This window comes from Conger conger, chromosome 4 (genome assembly GCF_963514075.1).
Source record: "Conger conger chromosome 4, fConCon1.1, whole genome shotgun sequence".
NCBI lineage: Eukaryota > Metazoa > Chordata > Actinopteri > Anguilliformes > Congridae > Conger > Conger conger.
Window position 1 is genome coordinate 76,747,529 of NC_083763.1, and position 18,821 is coordinate 76,766,349.

At 48.4% G+C, this 18,821-nt stretch overlaps 2 protein-coding genes across 2 annotated transcripts; one reads left to right on the top strand and one right to left on the bottom strand.

Annotated features, from left to right (window-relative positions):
- Positions 1-738: 738 nt before the first annotated feature.
- LOC133126359 (GDP-L-fucose synthase-like) lies at positions 739-7,761 on the bottom strand. Its single transcript, XM_061238522.1, has 10 exons — positions 7,607-7,761; positions 7,051-7,165; positions 6,423-6,551; positions 5,551-5,624; positions 5,265-5,398; positions 5,060-5,124; positions 3,889-3,955; positions 3,079-3,158; positions 2,576-2,675; positions 739-1,342 (listed from the first exon to the last, which is right to left on the bottom strand). Exons 1-10 carry the CDS (start codon positions 7,753-7,755, stop codon positions 1,287-1,289), a joined length of 969 nt encoding a protein of 322 aa, XP_061094506.1. The 5' UTR covers positions 7,756-7,761; the 3' UTR covers positions 739-1,286.
- A 1,545-nt stretch (positions 7,762-9,306) lies between these two features.
- LOC133126358 (histone-lysine N-methyltransferase 2B-like) lies at positions 9,307-13,032 on the top strand. Its single transcript, XM_061238521.1, has 3 exons — positions 9,307-9,652; positions 11,078-11,265; positions 11,666-13,032. The coding sequence occupies exons 1-3, from the start codon at positions 9,469-9,471 to the stop codon at positions 12,350-12,352; spliced, it is 1,059 nt and encodes a 352-aa protein (XP_061094505.1). The 5' UTR covers positions 9,307-9,468; the 3' UTR covers positions 12,353-13,032.
- The last annotated feature ends 5,789 nt before the right edge of the window (positions 13,033-18,821 follow it).

The following is an 18,821-nucleotide window of genomic DNA, read 5'->3' on the forward strand; positions in this document are numbered from 1 at the left end:
TTTACTTCAGTTTAGTGGAATACCGTTTTGTTAAGACCATTTTGGCTGAGCTTAAAACCTTCTTGAATGGCACATTTATATACAGTGGAGTTTACATTTATATTTCAGAAAGTATTCAGACCCCTTCAGTTTCTACACTACAATCAATAACCCATAATGTAGCTGATAATAAAAAAGTCTTGAGGAATTTTAGCAAATTTATAAAAAAATCTCTTAGAATTATAAGGTTCTAACTGACATTTGTGACAATGTGTGTCATATGTTAATAGGGCACTAAATATACGTGTCATTTTACGCAAATATAAGAGTATGAAAAAAATAAAATCCCATTCACTGGAGCCCGTTCACTTCGGAACGTGTGAAGATCAATCCCAAAACCACTCGGAACACAGATGTCACCCTGGTATAATCAGGGTCTGAGTGGCTCTGGAGATGTCTGCTGAAACCGCCCCTGATCTAATGCATTCTGCTGAGGCTGTTGCTGGGCATTGGGGAGTTATTCTGTGACTGTGTAAAATCGAGTGCAGTGGTGTGGACTGAAACGCAGCACACACACACACACACACACACACACACACACACACACACACACACACACACACACACACACACACACACACTGGGAGTCTGGGGTTGCTAACGCTGACCACGCTGTCCTGGTTAAACCTGCGTAACCGAGCTGGAAAAGCTTGCTTTCTTCGTTCTGTGTCCCAACACAAACACACACGCGCAACTGGCTCATTAACTATAATGTTTATTCTACATTTCAATACTACGAATCAGCACATCCAATTTTTTTATTTTATTATTCAAAGAACAAATAATAAAAAGACACTACACCACACCCGTTATCCCTGAAATGTTAACAACATTCATAATGTGCACAGTGTGAAGATTGTCAGTTTAGAGTCAACGAGGGGGGGGGGGGGCTGGACCGGAGCCAACATGGAGCCACCATCGCAGGGGGGCTGCTGGTGTTCAGTGGCATTTCAGCACTAAAGCTCTTCATTTAAGTTTTTATTTTATTTTATTTTATTTTATATATATATAATCTTGTTCCCAAGGCCCATACTACCTGTTGATTAACACCTGCAGATATGTGAATCCCTCTAAGCCCAGAGCGTGAGGTTCCTGGTCAGGAAAAATCTTTTCTATTGACCGTTTCTTCACCCCTCACTTCCTGCTTGCCACATTCCTCAGGCCGCTCTTCTTCTGTGGTCCTGGAGAGCGTCCCGCCTCGGTCCTCCTCCTCCCCACCGGAGCCGGCCAATCAGGAGACGGGGCCGTCACTTGCGGGCCGCGTCATAGTTGGCCACAAACCAATCGCAGGTCTCCCTCACGGCTGGAGGGGAGCAGGGAGACGGATGAGAATGCACGCTTTAACTCAGTCAGGAGGACACCGTTTGCCACGGAACTACACCGTTAGTCCCTGCTACTCAACCCCACGTCCTGCAGAGCTACTCAACCCCACGTCCTGCAGAGCTACTCAACCCCACGTCCTGCAGTGTCTGCAGAGCTACTCAACCCCACGTCCTGCAGTGCTACTCAACCCCACGTCCTGCAGCGCTACTCAACCCCACATCCTGCAGTGCTACTCAACCCCACGTCCTGCAGCGCTACTCAACCCCACATCCTGCAGAGCTACTCAACCCCACATCCTGTAGCGCTACTCAACCCCACATCCTGCAGGACTACTCAACCCCACGTCCTGCAGGACTACTCAACCCCACGTCCTGCAGAGGTACTCAACCCCACATCCTGCAGAGCTACTCAACCCCACATCCTGCAGAACTACTCAACCCCACGTCCTGCAGTGCTACTCAACCCCACGTCCTGCAGAGCTACTCAACCCCACATCCTGCAGAACTACTCAACCCCACGTCCTGCACTGTCTGCAGAGCTACTCAACCCCACGTCCTGCAGGACTACTCAACCCCACGTCCTGCAGAGCTACTCAACCCCACATCCTGCAGGACTACTCAACCCCACGTCCTGCAGAGCTACTCAACCCCACATCCTGCAGGACTACTCAACCCCACGTCCTGCGGGCCGCAGTGTCTGCAGGCGTTCGCTACGCCACCTGGTTTCACTCATCAGCTCATTATCTGAGCCCAGCAGGTGAATAATGAGTGAAATCAGGGGGTGTTGTGTGCGGTCAGGGCGGATGCCTGCAGACACTGCGGCCCACAGGACGTGGAGCTGAGGAGCTGAGCAACGCTGCTGTAAAAGATTATTTTACTGATTAAATGAGGAGCAGCTGGGTGCCAGGCCTGTCTCCTGCCCCACTCCCTCTCCACTCTGCCCCCGCCCCGCCCCAGCCACAGGTCTCTGACCTCATGAGAGGGGGTGAGGGTGAATTTGGGGCTCTCTGACCTCATGAGAGGGGCGTGAGGGTGAATTTGGGCTCTCTGACCTCATGAGAACGGTGTGAAGGTGAATTCGGGCTCTCTGACCTTGTGAGAGGGGAGTGAGGGTGAATTTGGGGCTCTCTGACCTCATGAGAACGGTGTGAAGGTGAATTTGGGGCTCTCTGACCTCATGAGAACGGTGTGAAGGTGAATTTGGGCTCTCTGACCTTGTGAGAACGGTGTGAAGGTGAATTCGGGGAGGTAGCGCCGTAGCTTGGCGTTGCTGGCCGTCTTCTTAAACTGGCCGTCCGCTTTACTGGTGTCAAACTGAACCCCGAGATTAAGGACAGGGGAACTCTGAGTGACTGTGTGTGTGTGTGTGTGAGAGTGTGTGTGTGAGTGTGTGTGTGTGTATATATGTGTGAATGTGTGTGTGTGAGTGTGAGTGTGAGTGTGAGTGTGAGTGTGAGTGTGTGAGTGAGTGTGTGTGTGTGTGTGTGTGTGTGTGTGTGTATGTGTGTGTATGTGTGAGTGTGTATGTGTGTGTGTATGTATGTATGTGTGAATGTGTGTGAGTGTGTATGTGTGTGAGTGTGTGTGTGTGTGTGTGTATGTGTGTGTATGTGTGAGTGTGTATGTGTGTGTGTGTGTATGTATGTATGTGTGAATGTGTGTGTGTGTGTGTGTGTGACAGAGAGTGAGTGAGTGTGTTCCACTTTTAAAAGGATACAACAACCTGGCCTTTGAAACCAAGAGATTCTACGACACACTCTGCAGCTTCCTTTATGGACACCTCATCCTCCTCCCCCACTGAGAAACCAAACAAGACAACAGCTTAGTTACTCACTCACACACTCACACTCTCACACTCTCTCACACTCTCTCACACTCTCTCACACTCTCTCACACTCTCTCACACTCTCTCACACTCTCTCACACTCTCTCACACTCACACACACTCACACACTCTCACTCACACACTCACACACTCGCACACACACACACAGGCATGAACACATACACACACAAATACAAATAAATAATACATTATTTGTAATTTAGCCAAAGCGTTTATCCAGAGCGACGTACAGTTGATTAGACGATGCAGGGGACAATCCACCCTGGAGCAATGCTGGTTTAAGGGCCTTGCTCAAGGGCCCAACGGCTGTGCGGATCTTATCGAGGATACACCGGGATTAGAACCACCGACCTCCCGGGTCCCAGTCATGGACCTTAGCCACTGGGCTACAGGCCGCCCCACGACAGGCTGCCTGCACACACGCGCAGTCAGCTAAGTCTTGGGGTTGTGTACGATCGAATCAGGAGTCAGACTCACCTGACAGTACGATCGAATCAGGAGTCAGACTCACCTGACAGTGCGATCGGATCAGGAGTCAGACTCACCTGGCAGTGCGATCGAATCAGGAGTCAGACTCACCTGGCAGTACGATCGGATCAGGAGTCAGACTCACCTGACAGTACGATCGAATCAGGAGTCAGACTCACCTGACAGTACGATCGGATCAGGAGTCAGACTCACCTGACAGTATGATTGGCTCGATCTCGTCGTACTCTCTCAGCACCCAGAGGAACAGACGGGCCAGGTCCTGACAAAACACACACACGAGATATACACACAAAATGCACACAGCACATGCAGAATACACACACAATACACACAAACACACACATAAAATACACACTGGATACATAAAATATGCCCAAACATAAAACACACATATAAAATACACACTGGATACATAAAATATGCCCAAACATAAAACACACACACAATACACACAAAACTACGCTACACACAAACATAACACACATAAAATACTCACAACCTACACACGCGTAAAATGGACAAACGTACACAGCGCACACAGCTGGTTGCTCAGTAAGCTGACTTTGGTGCGTGGATGTGGATCGGTCACTGATTTTAAGAGCGGCAAGGTATCATCACAGACTGTGAGTGTGTGTGAGTGAGTGAGTGAGTGAGTGAGTGAGTGAGTGAGTGAGTGCATGAGTGAGTGAGAGAGTGAGTGAGTGAGTGAGTGAGTGAGTGAGTGAGTGAGTGAGTGAGTGAGTGAGTGTGTGAGTGTGTGAGTGAGTGAGTGAGTGAGTGAGTGAGTGCGTGAGTGAGTGAGTGAGTGAGTGAGTGAGTGAGTGAGTGAGTGAGTGAGTGCGTGAGTGAGTGAGTGAGTGTGTGAGTGAGAGAGTGAGAGAGTGAGTGAGTGAGTGAGTGAGTGAGTGCGTGAGTGAGTGTGTGAGTGAGTGAGTGAGTGAGTGAGTGAGTGAGTGCGTGAGTGCGTGAGTGAGTGAGTGTGTGAGTGAGTGAGTGAGTGAGTGAGTGCGTGAGTGAGTGAGTGAGTGTGTGAGAGAGTGAGTGAGTGAGTGAGTGAGTGAGTGAGTGAGTGTGTGAGTGAGTGAGTGAGTGAGTGAGTGAGTGAGTGAGTGAGTGCGTGAGTGAGTGAGTGAGTGAGTGAGTGAGTGAGTGAGTGAGTGAGTGTGTGAGAGAGTGAGTGAGTGAGTGAGTGCGTGAGTGAGTGAGTGAGTGAGTGAGTGAGTGAGTGTGTGAGTGAGTGAGTGAGTGAGTGAGTGAGTGAGTGAGTGAGTGAGTGCGTGAGTGAGTGAGTGTAATGAAGACCAGGCTGCAGCAGGAGCAGTGCCTCCAGTGGTGACAGGCAGGGGGCAGCAGTGAGACTCACCAGGGAGTAGATGAACTGCCTTCTTGGGGTGCCAGACCCCCAGACCTGCAGAGGGGCCCCTGCCTCTGAGAGGGACAGACAGGGAGGGTTAGTGCCCTGTGGGCTGTGTCATTATCCAGAGCTTTCTGTGCCTCTGAGCTAACAGAGTGTGTGTGTGTGTGTGTGTGTGTGTGTGTGTGTGCGCGCGCGCATGTGTGTTACTCACTTTGTGCAATGTAGGCCTTGTGTATGAGTCCAGGAAGCACGTGCCCGTCTGCGATGTTGAAGTTGTCATGGGGACCGAACACATTGGTGGGAATTACAGCCGTGAAGCGATGACCATACTGCTGAAAATACCCCCTAACACACACACATGCACACGCACAGACACACGCACAGACACACGCACAGACACACACACGCACACACACACACACACACACACACTCTGTTAGCTCAGAGGCACAGAAAGCTCTGGATAATGACACGTTTGCTCTCGCCAGCAGCAGCACCTGTTCTGCACGTCGATCATCCTCTTGGCGTACGAGTAGCCGAAGTTGGAGTCGTGTGGCGGGCCGTTGTGGATCTGCGGGGACCACCAGACAGAGTGACGGACAGTGACAGAAGCCCCGCCCTTTTCAGAGCCAGCCCCTCCCCCCCCCACCCACCCACCGTTCAAAGCCTCAACCAATCACATTTCAAGGCTCCACAGGGACAGCTTCCCTCACCCTCTCCCTCTCCCTTCACACACTGAGCTTCACACTGAGCTTCACACACTGAGCTTTACACACTGAGCTTTACACACTGAACTTCACACACTGAGCTTCACACTGAGCTTTACACACTGAACTTCACACTGAGCTTCACACATTGAGCTTTACACACTGAGCTTCACACTGAGCTTCACACTGAGCTTTACACACTGAACTTCACACTGAGCTTTGGGACAGCTTTATGCACTGAGCTTTGGGGCTCTTAATCGTCAGTCCGAATAGTGTACCCCTAACAGAGATTTTATTTCCACCCAGAGGCACATTCAAAAACAATATAGGAAAACAAATAATGCAAAAAAAACAAAAAAAAACAAAAAAAACAAAATGGCTTCCCGATGGAAGGATGTACAACCCAGCTGAGTCACTCCACGGCGAGCAGAGCAGAGGGGCAAAGCAAAAGTCAAAGTTGGGGAACGGTGTCAAACACACACACAACATTCACGGGGGCAACCAGACCGAAGGGGCGATCAGGGTCCAATTAACCGGTCAAATTCATTTGTCAAACACAACATCCAATCAGCAAACAAATCAAAAGAGGATAGACGATTAATCGAAAGCCAAACTAAAATATGGTCACAAAGTCAACAATCCATAAATCCCCCCTCCCTCACCATGCTCTCGTCGATTGGGTAGGAGGTTTTGTCGGGGAAGATGCAGGTGGAGAGGCAGGACACCACCTTGACCACGCCCGTCTCGTGCGCCGTCTGCAGCACGTTGTCATTGATGTGGACATTGTTCCTCTGAGAGTGAGGTACAGAAAGGTACAGAAAGGTACAGACAGACACGGTCACGTCATACTTCGGTAAAACACAGGAGGAACATCCGCAGGCCAGAACATGTAAATGCACAAATCTTATAAACGGTAACAGGCAAGAACTTCACAGTGTACAATTTCAAAGTGGTTCGTACAGGAGGCATGAATTGAAAAGGCACATCCAGACACAATAAGTCGAGCAGTGTTGAACTTGCTGAAAGTGTATTATGAATACGTTACTGAAGTGGTGTGGGTGCAGGCTTTGGTTCCAACCAACCAGTGACTCGCCCGATTCTGGGAATCGACCATCAGACCGTGATCAGCAAAACCAGGCGTGTAACTGCTTCCTTGGAACAAAAGTCTGCACCCACACCGGCCCTTTCTGGGTACGACTGAGTATCCCCTGAAATAAAAAGTTAAGAAAGTGGATAATACAGGAAAGAAAAAACCAAAGACCCGCTGCAAAGGGCACCGAATCCTCTTACCCAGAATTCCAGGTTCTGGCGCATGTTCCGGAACAGCCCGCCCACCATGGCGGCCAGGTGGATGACGTGTGTGGGGCGGAGCTTCTCGAACACGGCCCGCGTCTCTGCGGCGTTCCTGCGTCAAACAACAAAAACATTCATTTAAATAAAACTAAAACCCCAGGCTGGACACCGAATGCCAATGTAACGCCTTCATCCTGACGTTTCCCTTCCCAACTCCTTCAAGGGAGGGGGGGGGGGGGGGGGGGGAATCCCCAAAAAATGCCAGGATGAAATATGGAGGCCACGCCAAGCGGGGTCTGGTTTCTGAATTATGAAATGGGAAAGGGTGATTGGAACGTTCATTAATAATTGATAACAAAGTCAACTGACGGAGAACAGAAAGTACTTTGCACAGAGCCGGGGTTACTATAGAGCAGCGCTTCTGGACGTAGGCTGTGGGCATTTCATGGGACTTAGGTGGAGAGCAGATGAGGTGATGGATGTCACATTGCAGCAGTAGGGCTGCGAGGGGTGTTCAGCTCTGTTTCTCTCCCCCTCTCTCAGGCAGACTCACGTGAGGTCCGCGTCCCGCGAGGAGAGGAAGGTCCAGTGCTCTCCCTCCCTGGCCCCGCCCTCCTCTCTCACCACGCGCTCGATCGCCCGCCCCACCAGCCCCGTCCCCCCCGTCACCAGCACCCGAACAGGCCCCGCCCCCGAGTCCATCTGCACCTGGAGAGGGAGAGAGAGTGTGAGGGAGAGAGAGGGAGTGAGAGGGAGGGAGAGAGAGAGAGAGAGTTAGAGAGAGAGGGAGGGAGGGAGGGAGAGGGAGTGAGAGGGAGGGGGTGGTTGGACTTGCATCTTTTAGGGAATGTGTTTTATTAAAACTGTTTTCTGTCTGCCTAAACATTTTATTGTTCCAGTTTATGTTGAAACTTTGTTTTAGTTTTTTTATTGTTGTTTTTATTTGTTTTACATATTTTTTGAATAGAAATCTGCTGGTCTGCTTATCTTTAATATTATAATTCTATGTAGGTCTTAGAGATTCTTAGCTCTTGTTCATTCAATGAAAAGCGCGTAATAAATTTGACATAATAATGATGATAATAATAATATGCATTCTTGTGGCCAAAAAACGCTTGCTGCCCATTGAATACAGTGCAGAAAAGCAAGGTAGTAGTTTGTGAAACAATGGTTGTTTTGGTCCAGAAGTTTGTGGAAAATATGTATTCATGACACATTATATACTTTCATACTCTGATTTTCATATGACACATTACGATCGTGAATCGGGTTGAAAATGTTTGCCTTCGAAAGGCGGATAGCCCCCATTCACTTTAATGGGAGATCCATTTTACAATTCAATGGGAAGATCCAATGATTTGCACTCAACGTGCGCAGTACAAACTAGTACTTTGTAACTCCTCCTCGGGGACCTATAACAGCTTGCAAACGCTTCCTTTAGCCAGCTAAGAGACTTCTCGCCTTTGGAATTTTCCAAATGTATATAACAAATTATTGAGAGATCGGTTTTTACTTCCGTTGTTTCACACGATTATGTTCAATGTCTATGAAGAAAGCCGGCATTACGGCAACAGTAGTGCACTTTTGAAGCATCTGTTCACTAAACTCGCATTAGATACAGGTTTGGGTCACCCGTCACTTCAGACAAATACATACTAACACAAATTGCAACTTTAACCAAAACTGGAAATAAGGCACGGGTGGTGTCCGAACGTTGTATAAAAAACGTGTCAGCATGAATGTAATTCAATCCCTGCCACCAAAAGATGCCAAAGCATACCACATTTAGAACCCTGACTGGGATTCAACCTGAACTGTGTTTATGGTCATCCATGCCTAAGAAAATTGATTATCTTGTCATTTAATTGTCGTAGACATACCGATTCCAATTTACTCCTATAGCTTAGCAACACAACTTTCACTAGCTAGCATGTTTGGACCTGTCCATTAACCATCACGCAAACTTGCTAGTTAACAGCTAAAGTACAAATAGAGTGACACGGTTCCGATTTGACACTCGTGTCACTGACAGTAGTTTGCAAGGCAACTTCAAAAGACAAACAGCGTTAGCAATAGCAATCGTCATGTCACCTCATGGGACACTGTATTGCAGCTACATAATAAACAGCTTATGTTAATTATTACAAATGCCTAACAAGCTCGCTCCAACTTACCTTTCACGCATACAAAATATGTGCAGAAGTCCAGAATCTTTCTTGTCACTGATACTGCCTTCCCGGATGTGCACACGCACGCAAAGCCAGTCCACCACCCTTCTCAAACAACTCGAAAGGCCGGTTTGGACCGACAGCCGAGAACCGCAAAGGCGCTTGGGAACTGTATGCCAAAGTTAGCAGCGACGGTCATGTGACCGACCGTGGCGTCGCGACCTGGCTATCACGTGATGCGGCAGCCATGGCGGCCTTCATGGAGCAGGTTGTGCAGATGGACTTTCCCTGGAATCGGCTGCGCGTCCTGGAGCTAATCGACCTGTATAAGACGGAGGACGTCCTGTGGAACATCAGCAACCGGGACTACCACAACAAGGCGATGAGACAAGCGGCGCTAGTGCGTCTGAGCGCCAAGATCGCCGCGCCCGGTCAGTGTGGATATTGTGTAGGGAGGGGGGGAGGGGGGGGTAAACATCACTGTACTAGCTTATCCGACACCGCATATAACAGCAACAACGAGTGGTGTCCGTTTTAAATTTCACATATATATATATCGCTAGCTGATTTAGCTAGTTATTTGGCATGGACGATTAGCGGTAAATAACTAGCATTTGATAGCATGGCCGGCTGCATCTAATCGTGATCCCGTTCTTTCAAAGGGAGTATATTATTTTCTAGATGTTTAGTATAGTTATGGCACTGGGCTTGTAACCTAAAGTATAGGCTACAGCACTGATTCCCCGGTAGGACGCTGTCCTTGAGCAGAGAACTTGAACCGAGAGCTTAAGTGTGCATCCACCTCTATGAATATGTGTATGGGTTAAAAAAAGAAAGAAATCTGGAGGTGTGTATACTCGATAATCTTTGTACTGTAACCAGATGATGTGTCAGATTATCAGCAGTGGACATTGATGATGGGAAACCCCCCCCAACGGGTTAAAGGTGGCCAAAGGGTTAAAGTATTTGACGTAAATATTTGGCTCTGTGCTGACAGTGAAAAGCTTAAGGTTCCTCTCCTGGTTCATGCACACGCTCCAGTCGCATCACCCTGCTCCTGTAAAACTGCTCACTGTTCCATCATTTGGACATCCTGCTTGTCTAGCAATTTTTTTTTGCTGTAATTGTAACTGGTACAACCCATTTAAAACGCTGTCGTGGATTTCTTACAAAACCTCTATTTTAGCCGTCCTACTTTTACCCCTTGCCGGGTTCCTCCTGAGACTTCTTGCCATTGGGGAGTTTTTTCTCACCGCTGTTGAGGTTTTGTTGGGGCTCTTGCATGGTGCCGCCCTGCTCCTTTTTGCCCTTCTACTTCGGTTACTCTGTAAGTGTCTGTGTGACAGTCTCTTGTAGAAAGCTCTGTACACAAACCATTGAATTGAAACTGAATTGAAGATTGGGTTTGTTTTGACAGAAGGGGCGGCTCCGGACCCTCTGTTTGATGCTGGGCGTGTCTGTCCGTCTCTCTGACGCGGGTGTGTCTGTCTCTCTGACGCGGGTGTGTCTGTCTCTCTGACGCGGGGTGTGTCTGACGTGGTGTCTGTCTCTCTGACGCGGGGTGTGTCTGTCTCTCTGACGCGGGTGTGTCTGTCTCTCTGACGCGGGGTGTGTGTCTGTCCCTCTCTCTGACGCGGGGTGTGTCCGTCTCTCTGACGCGGGTGTGTCTGACGTGGTGTCTGTCTGTCTCTCTGACGCGGGGGTGTCTCTCTGACGTGGGTGTGTCCGTCTCTCTGACGCGGGTGTGTCCGTCTCTCTGACGCGGGGTGTGTCCCTCTCTCTGACGCGGGGTGTGTCCCTCTCTCTGACGTGGGTGTGTCTCTCTGACGCGGGTGTGTCCGTCCGTCCCTCTGCAGTGCACGAGGTGAATAAGAAGCTGATGAACCTGCGCACGTACTACAGTAAGGAGCTGGCCAAGGTGAAGCGCTCGCGCGTGCGTGCGCTGGCCGGCGGGGGGGAGCTGTACCGCTCACAGTGGCCCTACTTCCACCACATGGACCACTTCCTCAGCCCCCACGTCGTGCCCCGCAAGTCCCACACGCAGGTGAGCCGCTCCTCCTCCTCCTCTTCAGCATCAGCATCATAACCCAGTAACAATCATAATAAAGAGACATGATGAGTAAAGAAACAATCTGTAATGAAACTGATGCCATAACAACAGTGTCTCTCTCGCTCTCTCTCTCTCTTTCTCTCTCTCTTTCTCTCTCACACTCTCAATCTTGCACACACACTCACTCCCACACATACATACATACATACATACATACACGCACTCCTTCTCACACACACACACACACACACACTCACACACACACACACGCACACACTCTCTCTCTTGTGCGCGCGCACACACACACACACACTCTCTCGTGCACACACACACACACACACTCGTGCACACACACACACACACACACACACACACACTCTCTCTCTCGCTGTAGGAGCTGAGGGAGGAGAACGGGGAGGTGGAGGTGGAGTTGGAGGCGGAGCAGTCCTTGAGCCCCATAGTGATTGGCGGTGCCCCGCCCACACCCCCTCCCCCTGGCCCCGCCCCCGGCCACGCCCCTGTCCTGCGGAGGATCTCTTTCCCCGAGGTCCGGGTGGCACGGAGGCGGGCGGTGGAGACCCCGCCCCTCTGCAGCGGCGTGGGCGGAGCCAAGCGTCACCGCGACGACGTGTTCCTGCGGGAGGCCGTGCGGGCGTACAGGGGCGCCACGGCGACCGCCTGCCCCGCCCCCGCCCCCGCCCCTCCGCCCCCGCCCCCCGCGGCCCCGGACCCCGCCCCGCCGTCCCTCAGGGAGGACGTGGACGATGTTTTCGGACGCCACGTGGCCAACGAGCTGCGCCTGGTGGGGGACCTGCGAGCCAAGCAGTACGCCAAGCTGCAGATCCAGAACATTCTCTTCCAGGCCCAGTTCGGCCACCCCGGCTCCTCCCCGTTCCCCTCCCCCGCCGCGGGGCCCCCGTCCCCCGACGGCCGGCCCCTGGACCCAGAGTTCCCCCCGGACCCCACCTTCCTCCACCTGCAGATGCCCTCCTCCTCCTCCTCCTACCCGCTCACGGACAGAGGCACGCCCTGCCTGCACGTGCTGAAGAGCAGCCCCAGGTCTCTGGATGCCTCGGAGTAACACCGGAGAGAGACAGCAGAGTGAGACAGCAGAGTGAGACAGCAGAGAGAGACACCAGAGAGAGACACCAGAGAGAGACAGCAGAGTGACCAGCAGAGTGAGACAGCAGAGAGAGACAGCAGAGAGAGACACCAGAGAGAGACACCAACCCAGAGGGGCTTAAATCTGCTTATGCAGACCCTGGACGGTTTGCGTTAACGCAGAGAGAAAAAAAGGCAATTTATCACGCAGTTGTCTTGAAATTGAACGTTGAAATGGTTGAAGGGAGGATGGATCTGAAACACCAAGGCTGTGTCCGAAATCAAACACTACACACTACACACTACACTCTACACACTACATACTACACACTATACACTATACACTATACACTATACACTATACACTACACACTACACACTACAGATGTATACTATCATTTAGCGTGCAATGCACAATTCCAGAATAGTGTCCACTGTTCTCACACTTTTTCACCGACTGTAGTGTGGCATCCGGGTACAAGCTCAGCAGCGTGGCCCCAGGGGCTTAAAGTGCCGCAGTACCTCTGATAACCACTGCGGTTCCCTGGGGAATGTCACTCCCTGGTCCCCTGGATACGCCACTCTCACTGATTTCAGCAACAGCAGTACTAACGGCGCCCCCTTGTGGAGACTCTTCAGTCTGCTGGGAGAAGGAGAAGGAGGGAGGGAGGGAAAGAGAGGGAGAGGGAGAGAGAGCGGGAGCGGGAGCAGGAGAGAAGCCAGGATGGGTTTTTCTCCTCTTATATCTTTTTTTTTTCCCCATGCTCCTGACCTGGAAATAGATCGAAATCCGCCATCTTTAAAGACATTCCGACCCGTTCGGTGTTCCTTCCTGGAGCTGGAAGTGAAAGTCAGGATCTCCCGACCTCTCCTCTGAGCGAGGAAACATGAGTGCGTCCTTTGCGGACGTAGTTTTCCCCGGAAAGCCTGACGCATAAATGATCGACCTTCCGCCTCTGCCCACCTGCCCAGTCTGTAGCTGACTTTGGAAGATATTCCATTCGCCTCATTCCCGTTTTGCCGATTTCTCCATCTTTCTTGACGCTTTTCCTCGCCTCTCCCGATAGGTGGAGATCGGAGTAGCTAAAAAGCAAGAAAAAAAATCAGCGATTGGAATGTCAAAAAATAAAAATAAAAAATCAATCGGTCTCCAACATATAGCCGTGCTTTTCCTTTCTGTCAGGGAGACACCAGCCATGAGATAATATGTGCAAAGGTACTGTTTTAAGGACTTTCTTCTTAGTGGCACATTGTCCTCTTCCCTACTGTCCACATATTTATACAGTTAAAGTCACCAGGGGTGTGTAATGCTGACTGAGTATGGATTAGCTAAAGCTCATTTCTGCTGCACATATAAGCATACAGGTTAGCTAAAGCTAATTACTGCTGCACAGATTATTATGTGGGTTAGCTAAAGATTCTGCGCAGATTAGCTTTTGTATAGCAGACGCTGTGTTAGGTCAGTGAGAAATTCAGCTGTCGTCATTTATACTGGACCTGTAAGAGTATTGTTATTAGCACTGTACTGTTTGTTTTTACAAAAGTGAAAACCCTTCAGAAATAAACAGTTTGTAGAAACTCAATGAAGGTTTTATCGTATTTAATCATTTTAGTCTGTGATTCCAGCTGGTGGTCTTCATACCCAGTGGACAGGCCAGAATTTATTTTTATTTATTATATTATTTATTTCTTTCTTTTTTATTTATTGGATTTTTTTGTACTTCATTGCCACCTTGTGATTAAAGTCACGAGAGACACAGGCAACACGTACAGTGTCATGAACAATTATTTGCCCCCCTTCCTGATTTCCTGATCAGGCCTGAATTTCGATAATAATTTCATTTGTTTCGTGAAAAAGGTTATAAAAATGGATGTCAGGGGTGTAAAAGTCATTACCCCCTTAAACTTAATGGCTGTTGGGCAATTTTAACCCACTCGTCTTCTTTAATGCAGACAAGCTGGGAGGTTTTTGAGCATGAACTGCTCGGTTTACGTCATGTTCGGTCAGATCCTTCGCAACGGTGGTTCCTGGAAGAGTTCAGTTTGTGGACCAGAAACTCTTTGAGTGTCAAGGGTCTGGCACAACAACAACATCCACACAACACCACACATTCCACTAACATGCTGGGTACCGGCGGCCATGTTGCCAGGCTCAGACGGCCATGTTGCTAGGCTCAGACGGCCATGTTGCTAGGCTCAGACGGCAATGTTGCTAGGCTCTGGTGGCCATGTTGCTAGGAATTACTACCTCCGTTCTCCTCCAACGGTAGGTTGAGGGTTTGGTGCGCAAAGGCACAAGTGACATTTTGGCCCAAAATTTGTATTGTATATCAAAAGAAAAATTAGATCTATCTAGTGGCAAAATATGTGCCATCCTGAAAGGTACAATAGGTCATTTTGGACTTCTAACGGCCAAGAGAGGAATTGCAGCAACAAACACCTTCAAACCGCAACACTGTTTATCCCTCCCCCTTCTCTGTAAACGCGCTGACGTTGAAACGCCATTGGCTGTGGCACTTAGAACCCATTTTCAACCAATGAGCTTGAATTATTGTACAACTGTACGATGTTTTGGTACAGAGTGTCGAACCGTCAACTGCATATTTTGAAACCCAAATTTACTATAACTATAGTGACTATAAACACAGGCAGAGGGTGAGTCAACATGTCAGTGAGCCTTTTCGCAATGACAGGAAGGGATTTACAAGGGTCTTGTAACAATGCTTTAACACAAAAATCTTACCTATTGTAGCTTTAATGTTCCATAAGGTAGTTGCCAAGTTGTCTGTACTTTTTGCTCTCCGTGTTTCTCCTGGGATTATACTTCCCTGTGTGGGGAATTTCTGCACTTTGATTTCTGGTGTTGCATTTTAGTTTGCTCTGGATGAGAAAATTTGTTAAATGCCTAGAAAGTATAGCAGACGGCCTTAGGGAAAGCACGGTGCGTGATGTGCAGTGCCTACAGTCTTGTGAACATTAAACACTATTTAAAGATCTGCCACGTCTCTTTCTGTTCATGTGATCCAGCTCTTGGCATCACAGCTGTTCAGGACGGAGTTTTTACGAATTCATTGGGGCTATTGGGCGATTTTCCTCATAATGCAACTGACGCCACGTTTCCCTGAGCGAATTAAAAGAGCGTTCACCTCGCCCGTCGCCAGGTGGCGCGTGAAGGCTTCGAAAAACGCGAAGCAATTAGCATCTTCACAACTTAATTTACGCGGTCCGCTTGTCTGAAGACATGCTCACATGGCACTAATGAACCACTGCGGCACAAGTTCAAAGAGCCTCTTAAACCATGAAGTGCTTTCGTATAAGATCTTCATTTGTGTCTTTGTTTAAAACGAAATTCTCAGGGATGGTAACCTAATTAGAGTTGTGTGTAAGTTGAAACCAAACGTATGTTGAAATTGACCCCCCAATTAATCCTGTCATGCCTTCCATCGTGTTAACGTCTTTTACGTTAAAAAAAAAACCCGACTTTCAAAATTCATGTTCTTTGCAAAGATTTCTGTGGCACATTGTTATTTTATGGTCTTGTTTCCTGTAGGCCTCAAACACGCGGACACCCGCTATAGAACCCATTGGTCATAAAATCAGCGACGGTGTCCTGCCCCTTAAATATTTAAAGAATGCATTTTCCCCAAATCGGTGCGTTTTTAATCGGCAGGGATCTGACGCGGTCCAGAGTCATTCCGGGCGCAGGTGTGAAGCGACTCGCGGGCGGAACAGTGGGGTGTGAAGCGACTCGCGGGCGGAACAGTGGGGTGTTCGTCCAGATTTAGCCGGGACCTCTGGGGCTGCAGTGTCCTGTAAATGCATGCTAAAATATGTTTTTCTCTTGGCACAGTGGTATTCACCATCAGTCCTGGGGTCCCCGTGTTGCCTACGATGGGTTTCGTTCCAACCACAAACCTTTAACAAGCTGTTATTTCTTTCCGGATTAGGTGCTTTTCATGTTTAGAGGGGATAATTAACCCACTTCAGTACGTCAGAAATAGCTACACATGCCATGAAGAACAGAAATAACACGCTCACAATGTGTCCTTATTGTGCAATATTACAAACAACTACATAATAAAATACGATATCAACGCTGTACTGACCACGAGAAGATGAAGATGAAAACATTCCCATTTGGCATTTTAGGTTTTCTGTAAGAATGCTGGAAACATAAAATCCAAAATCAAACCCATACAGACAGACAGTTCACATTTCAATAATTTATTAAACAATGCCTGGTTTTCTCCCCCAAGTTGTTGTTATGTTTTCTAACAGGATGTGAGTGACACTGGTATTTTAAAACGGAACCCTTTAGTTTGGGGAGGTGGGGTCGGCCCGAGCGGGTGTGTGCGGGGTGTGGGGGGAGGGGCATTAGGGGGTGTTTTGTTTTGGGGGTTGGGCAGTGGACGTCACTGTAGTTTCACACCCCATTGTCAAAAATAATTATATTAATAATTACAACAATATGGACAAAACTTGTCAGAGGAACATCAACAGCAATAACAAATAATAATAATTAAAAAAAGAACAACAGGTCTATAGAAAATAACAAACACAAAAAATCTCTTCCCTTTTTTAGGCATTTTTTTTTTTTTTGTTTCAAAAGCTAAAAGTAGCTCAGTTGTAATATTAGATTAAAAAAAAATCTATTTTCTTGTTCCCAAAGTTTATTATTATTATTATTATTATTATTATTTTAAAAGGACACATGGACAGCCAGATGTGTTCCTCCCTGGGGCCTCCCTGAATGTGATTGGTTAATTGGCTGAGCTCATGGCATGTCACTATAGAGTTCCGTAACCCGCGGCAACCTTCAGTGCAGGAAGTCCAGTGTAGTCGGTTTGAAACGTCCACACAACCGAACAGAGATGCCCTCTGCTTTCACATTCCTCCAATCGTGACCTTTTTGATTCATATTTTTTGACATTTCTTTTATCTCCACATCCAGGTCAGGAAAGCAGCGAGGCTCCACACAGTAACACTGATAATCTGGATCCCTCTCCCTGTGAGGCGTAGGAGAGTGCACCTCCCTCTCCACCACAAGGGCCACAAATGTTCGCCTCCGTCCTTCGCAGGGTTGGAAAGCAAACGCAGCCACGCCGTTTCCCCACGCACAAAATCCAGTGGCAACATACCAAAAAGAAAAAAAGAACAAAAAAAAAGAACAAGTCACCCTGTTTGACTACTTCCATTGCTAGTGTCAGCATTATTACATGAACTGCTTTGTTAACTTGTGTTTTTTTTATTTTTATTACTATTAATGTTTTTTTTTTTAGTGTTTTTTTTTTTTTAGGTATTTTCATTTACTCAGTTTTTACATGGTGTCTGTACAGGTAGTTGAATGTACATGGGGCCCTGTCAGTGAGGAGTTGACCCGGCAACCTCCTGTCCCCCGTCCTGTGACCATAAGCCCCCCCCCCCCCCCCCCCCCCCAAGGAGCTAACTGTTCCGTTTCCATGCCGACTGCAGTGGTGAAGTCTGTGTGTAGCCGGTGTGAGCGGGCAGGTGAAGGTGAGCATCAATGAGTGTGTGTGTGTGTGTGTGTGTGAATGTCACAAAGTCTGTGTGTGTGTGCGTGCATGTGGGTGGAGGGGTGTTGCCAAAGGAAACTGAATTCGTGGATCTTGTGCAGTGTGTTTATTTCTGAAACCAGTAGGTCCAATCAGCAGTGAGCTGGTTGGTCCCACATCCAATCAGAAGTGATTGCAGTCAGTCTGTCCCTGCAGCATGGTGCGTCTGTAAGATTGTGCACATCGTCTAAGAGAAACACGTGCCAAATGTGTGCATACACTCCAGTGCACTCACACACACACACACTCACACACACACACACATGCCCACACACACTCACACATACACACACACACACATGCCCACACACACTCACACACACACACACACATGCCCACACACACTCACACACACACACACACACACTCCCACTGACACACACACATACACACACACACACTCACATGCCCACACACACTCACACACACACACACACACACACACTCCCACTGACACACTCACACACACACACACTCACACACTCACATGCCCACACACACTCACACACACACACACACACACACACACACTCACCTGCCCACACACACACACACACACTCCCACTGACACACACATACACACACTCACTCACTCTCACACACTCACACACACACACACACACTCACACACACCACTTAGGTCCATCTCAAAACTACGTTGTTCAAATAAATATAAATAAATTAAATTACAATCATTTAAATGGAATAAAAAAAGACACACAATTCATGTTAAATACAACAAACACAGAAAGAAAAATAGAAAATAATTTCTTTTTGTATAAAATTAAAATAAAATTATCATCATCTTCAGAGGGCCATTTCAAATCCCAGGGGAGACATACATGCCTTCACTAACTCAGTTGGTCCGGCTTTTGA

Excerpts from the sequence above, each read along its gene's own strand:
- LOC133126359 (XM_061238522.1), bottom strand. The coding sequence starts at position 7,755 with ATGGACTCGGGGGCGGGGCCTGTTCGGGTGCTGGTGACGGGGGGGACG. Across the intron at positions 5,625-6,422 it reads ACCCAATCGACGAGAGCATG|ATCCACAACGGCCCGCCACA; the intron begins GTGAGGGAGGGG and ends TGGTCCCCGCAG. Across the intron at positions 5,125-5,264 it reads CAAGGCCTACATTGCACAAA|AGGCAGGGGCCCCTCTGCAG; the intron begins GTGAGTAACACA and ends TGTCCCTCTCAG.
- LOC133126358 (XM_061238521.1), top strand. The coding sequence starts at position 9,469 with ATGGCGGCCTTCATGGAGCAGGTTGTGCAGATGGACTTTCCCTGGAAT. Across the intron at positions 9,653-11,077 it reads CGCCAAGATCGCCGCGCCCG|TGCACGAGGTGAATAAGAAG; the intron begins GTCAGTGTGGAT and ends GTCCCTCTGCAG. Across the intron at positions 11,266-11,665 it reads CCCGCAAGTCCCACACGCAG|GAGCTGAGGGAGGAGAACGG; the intron begins GTGAGCCGCTCC and ends CTCTCGCTGTAG.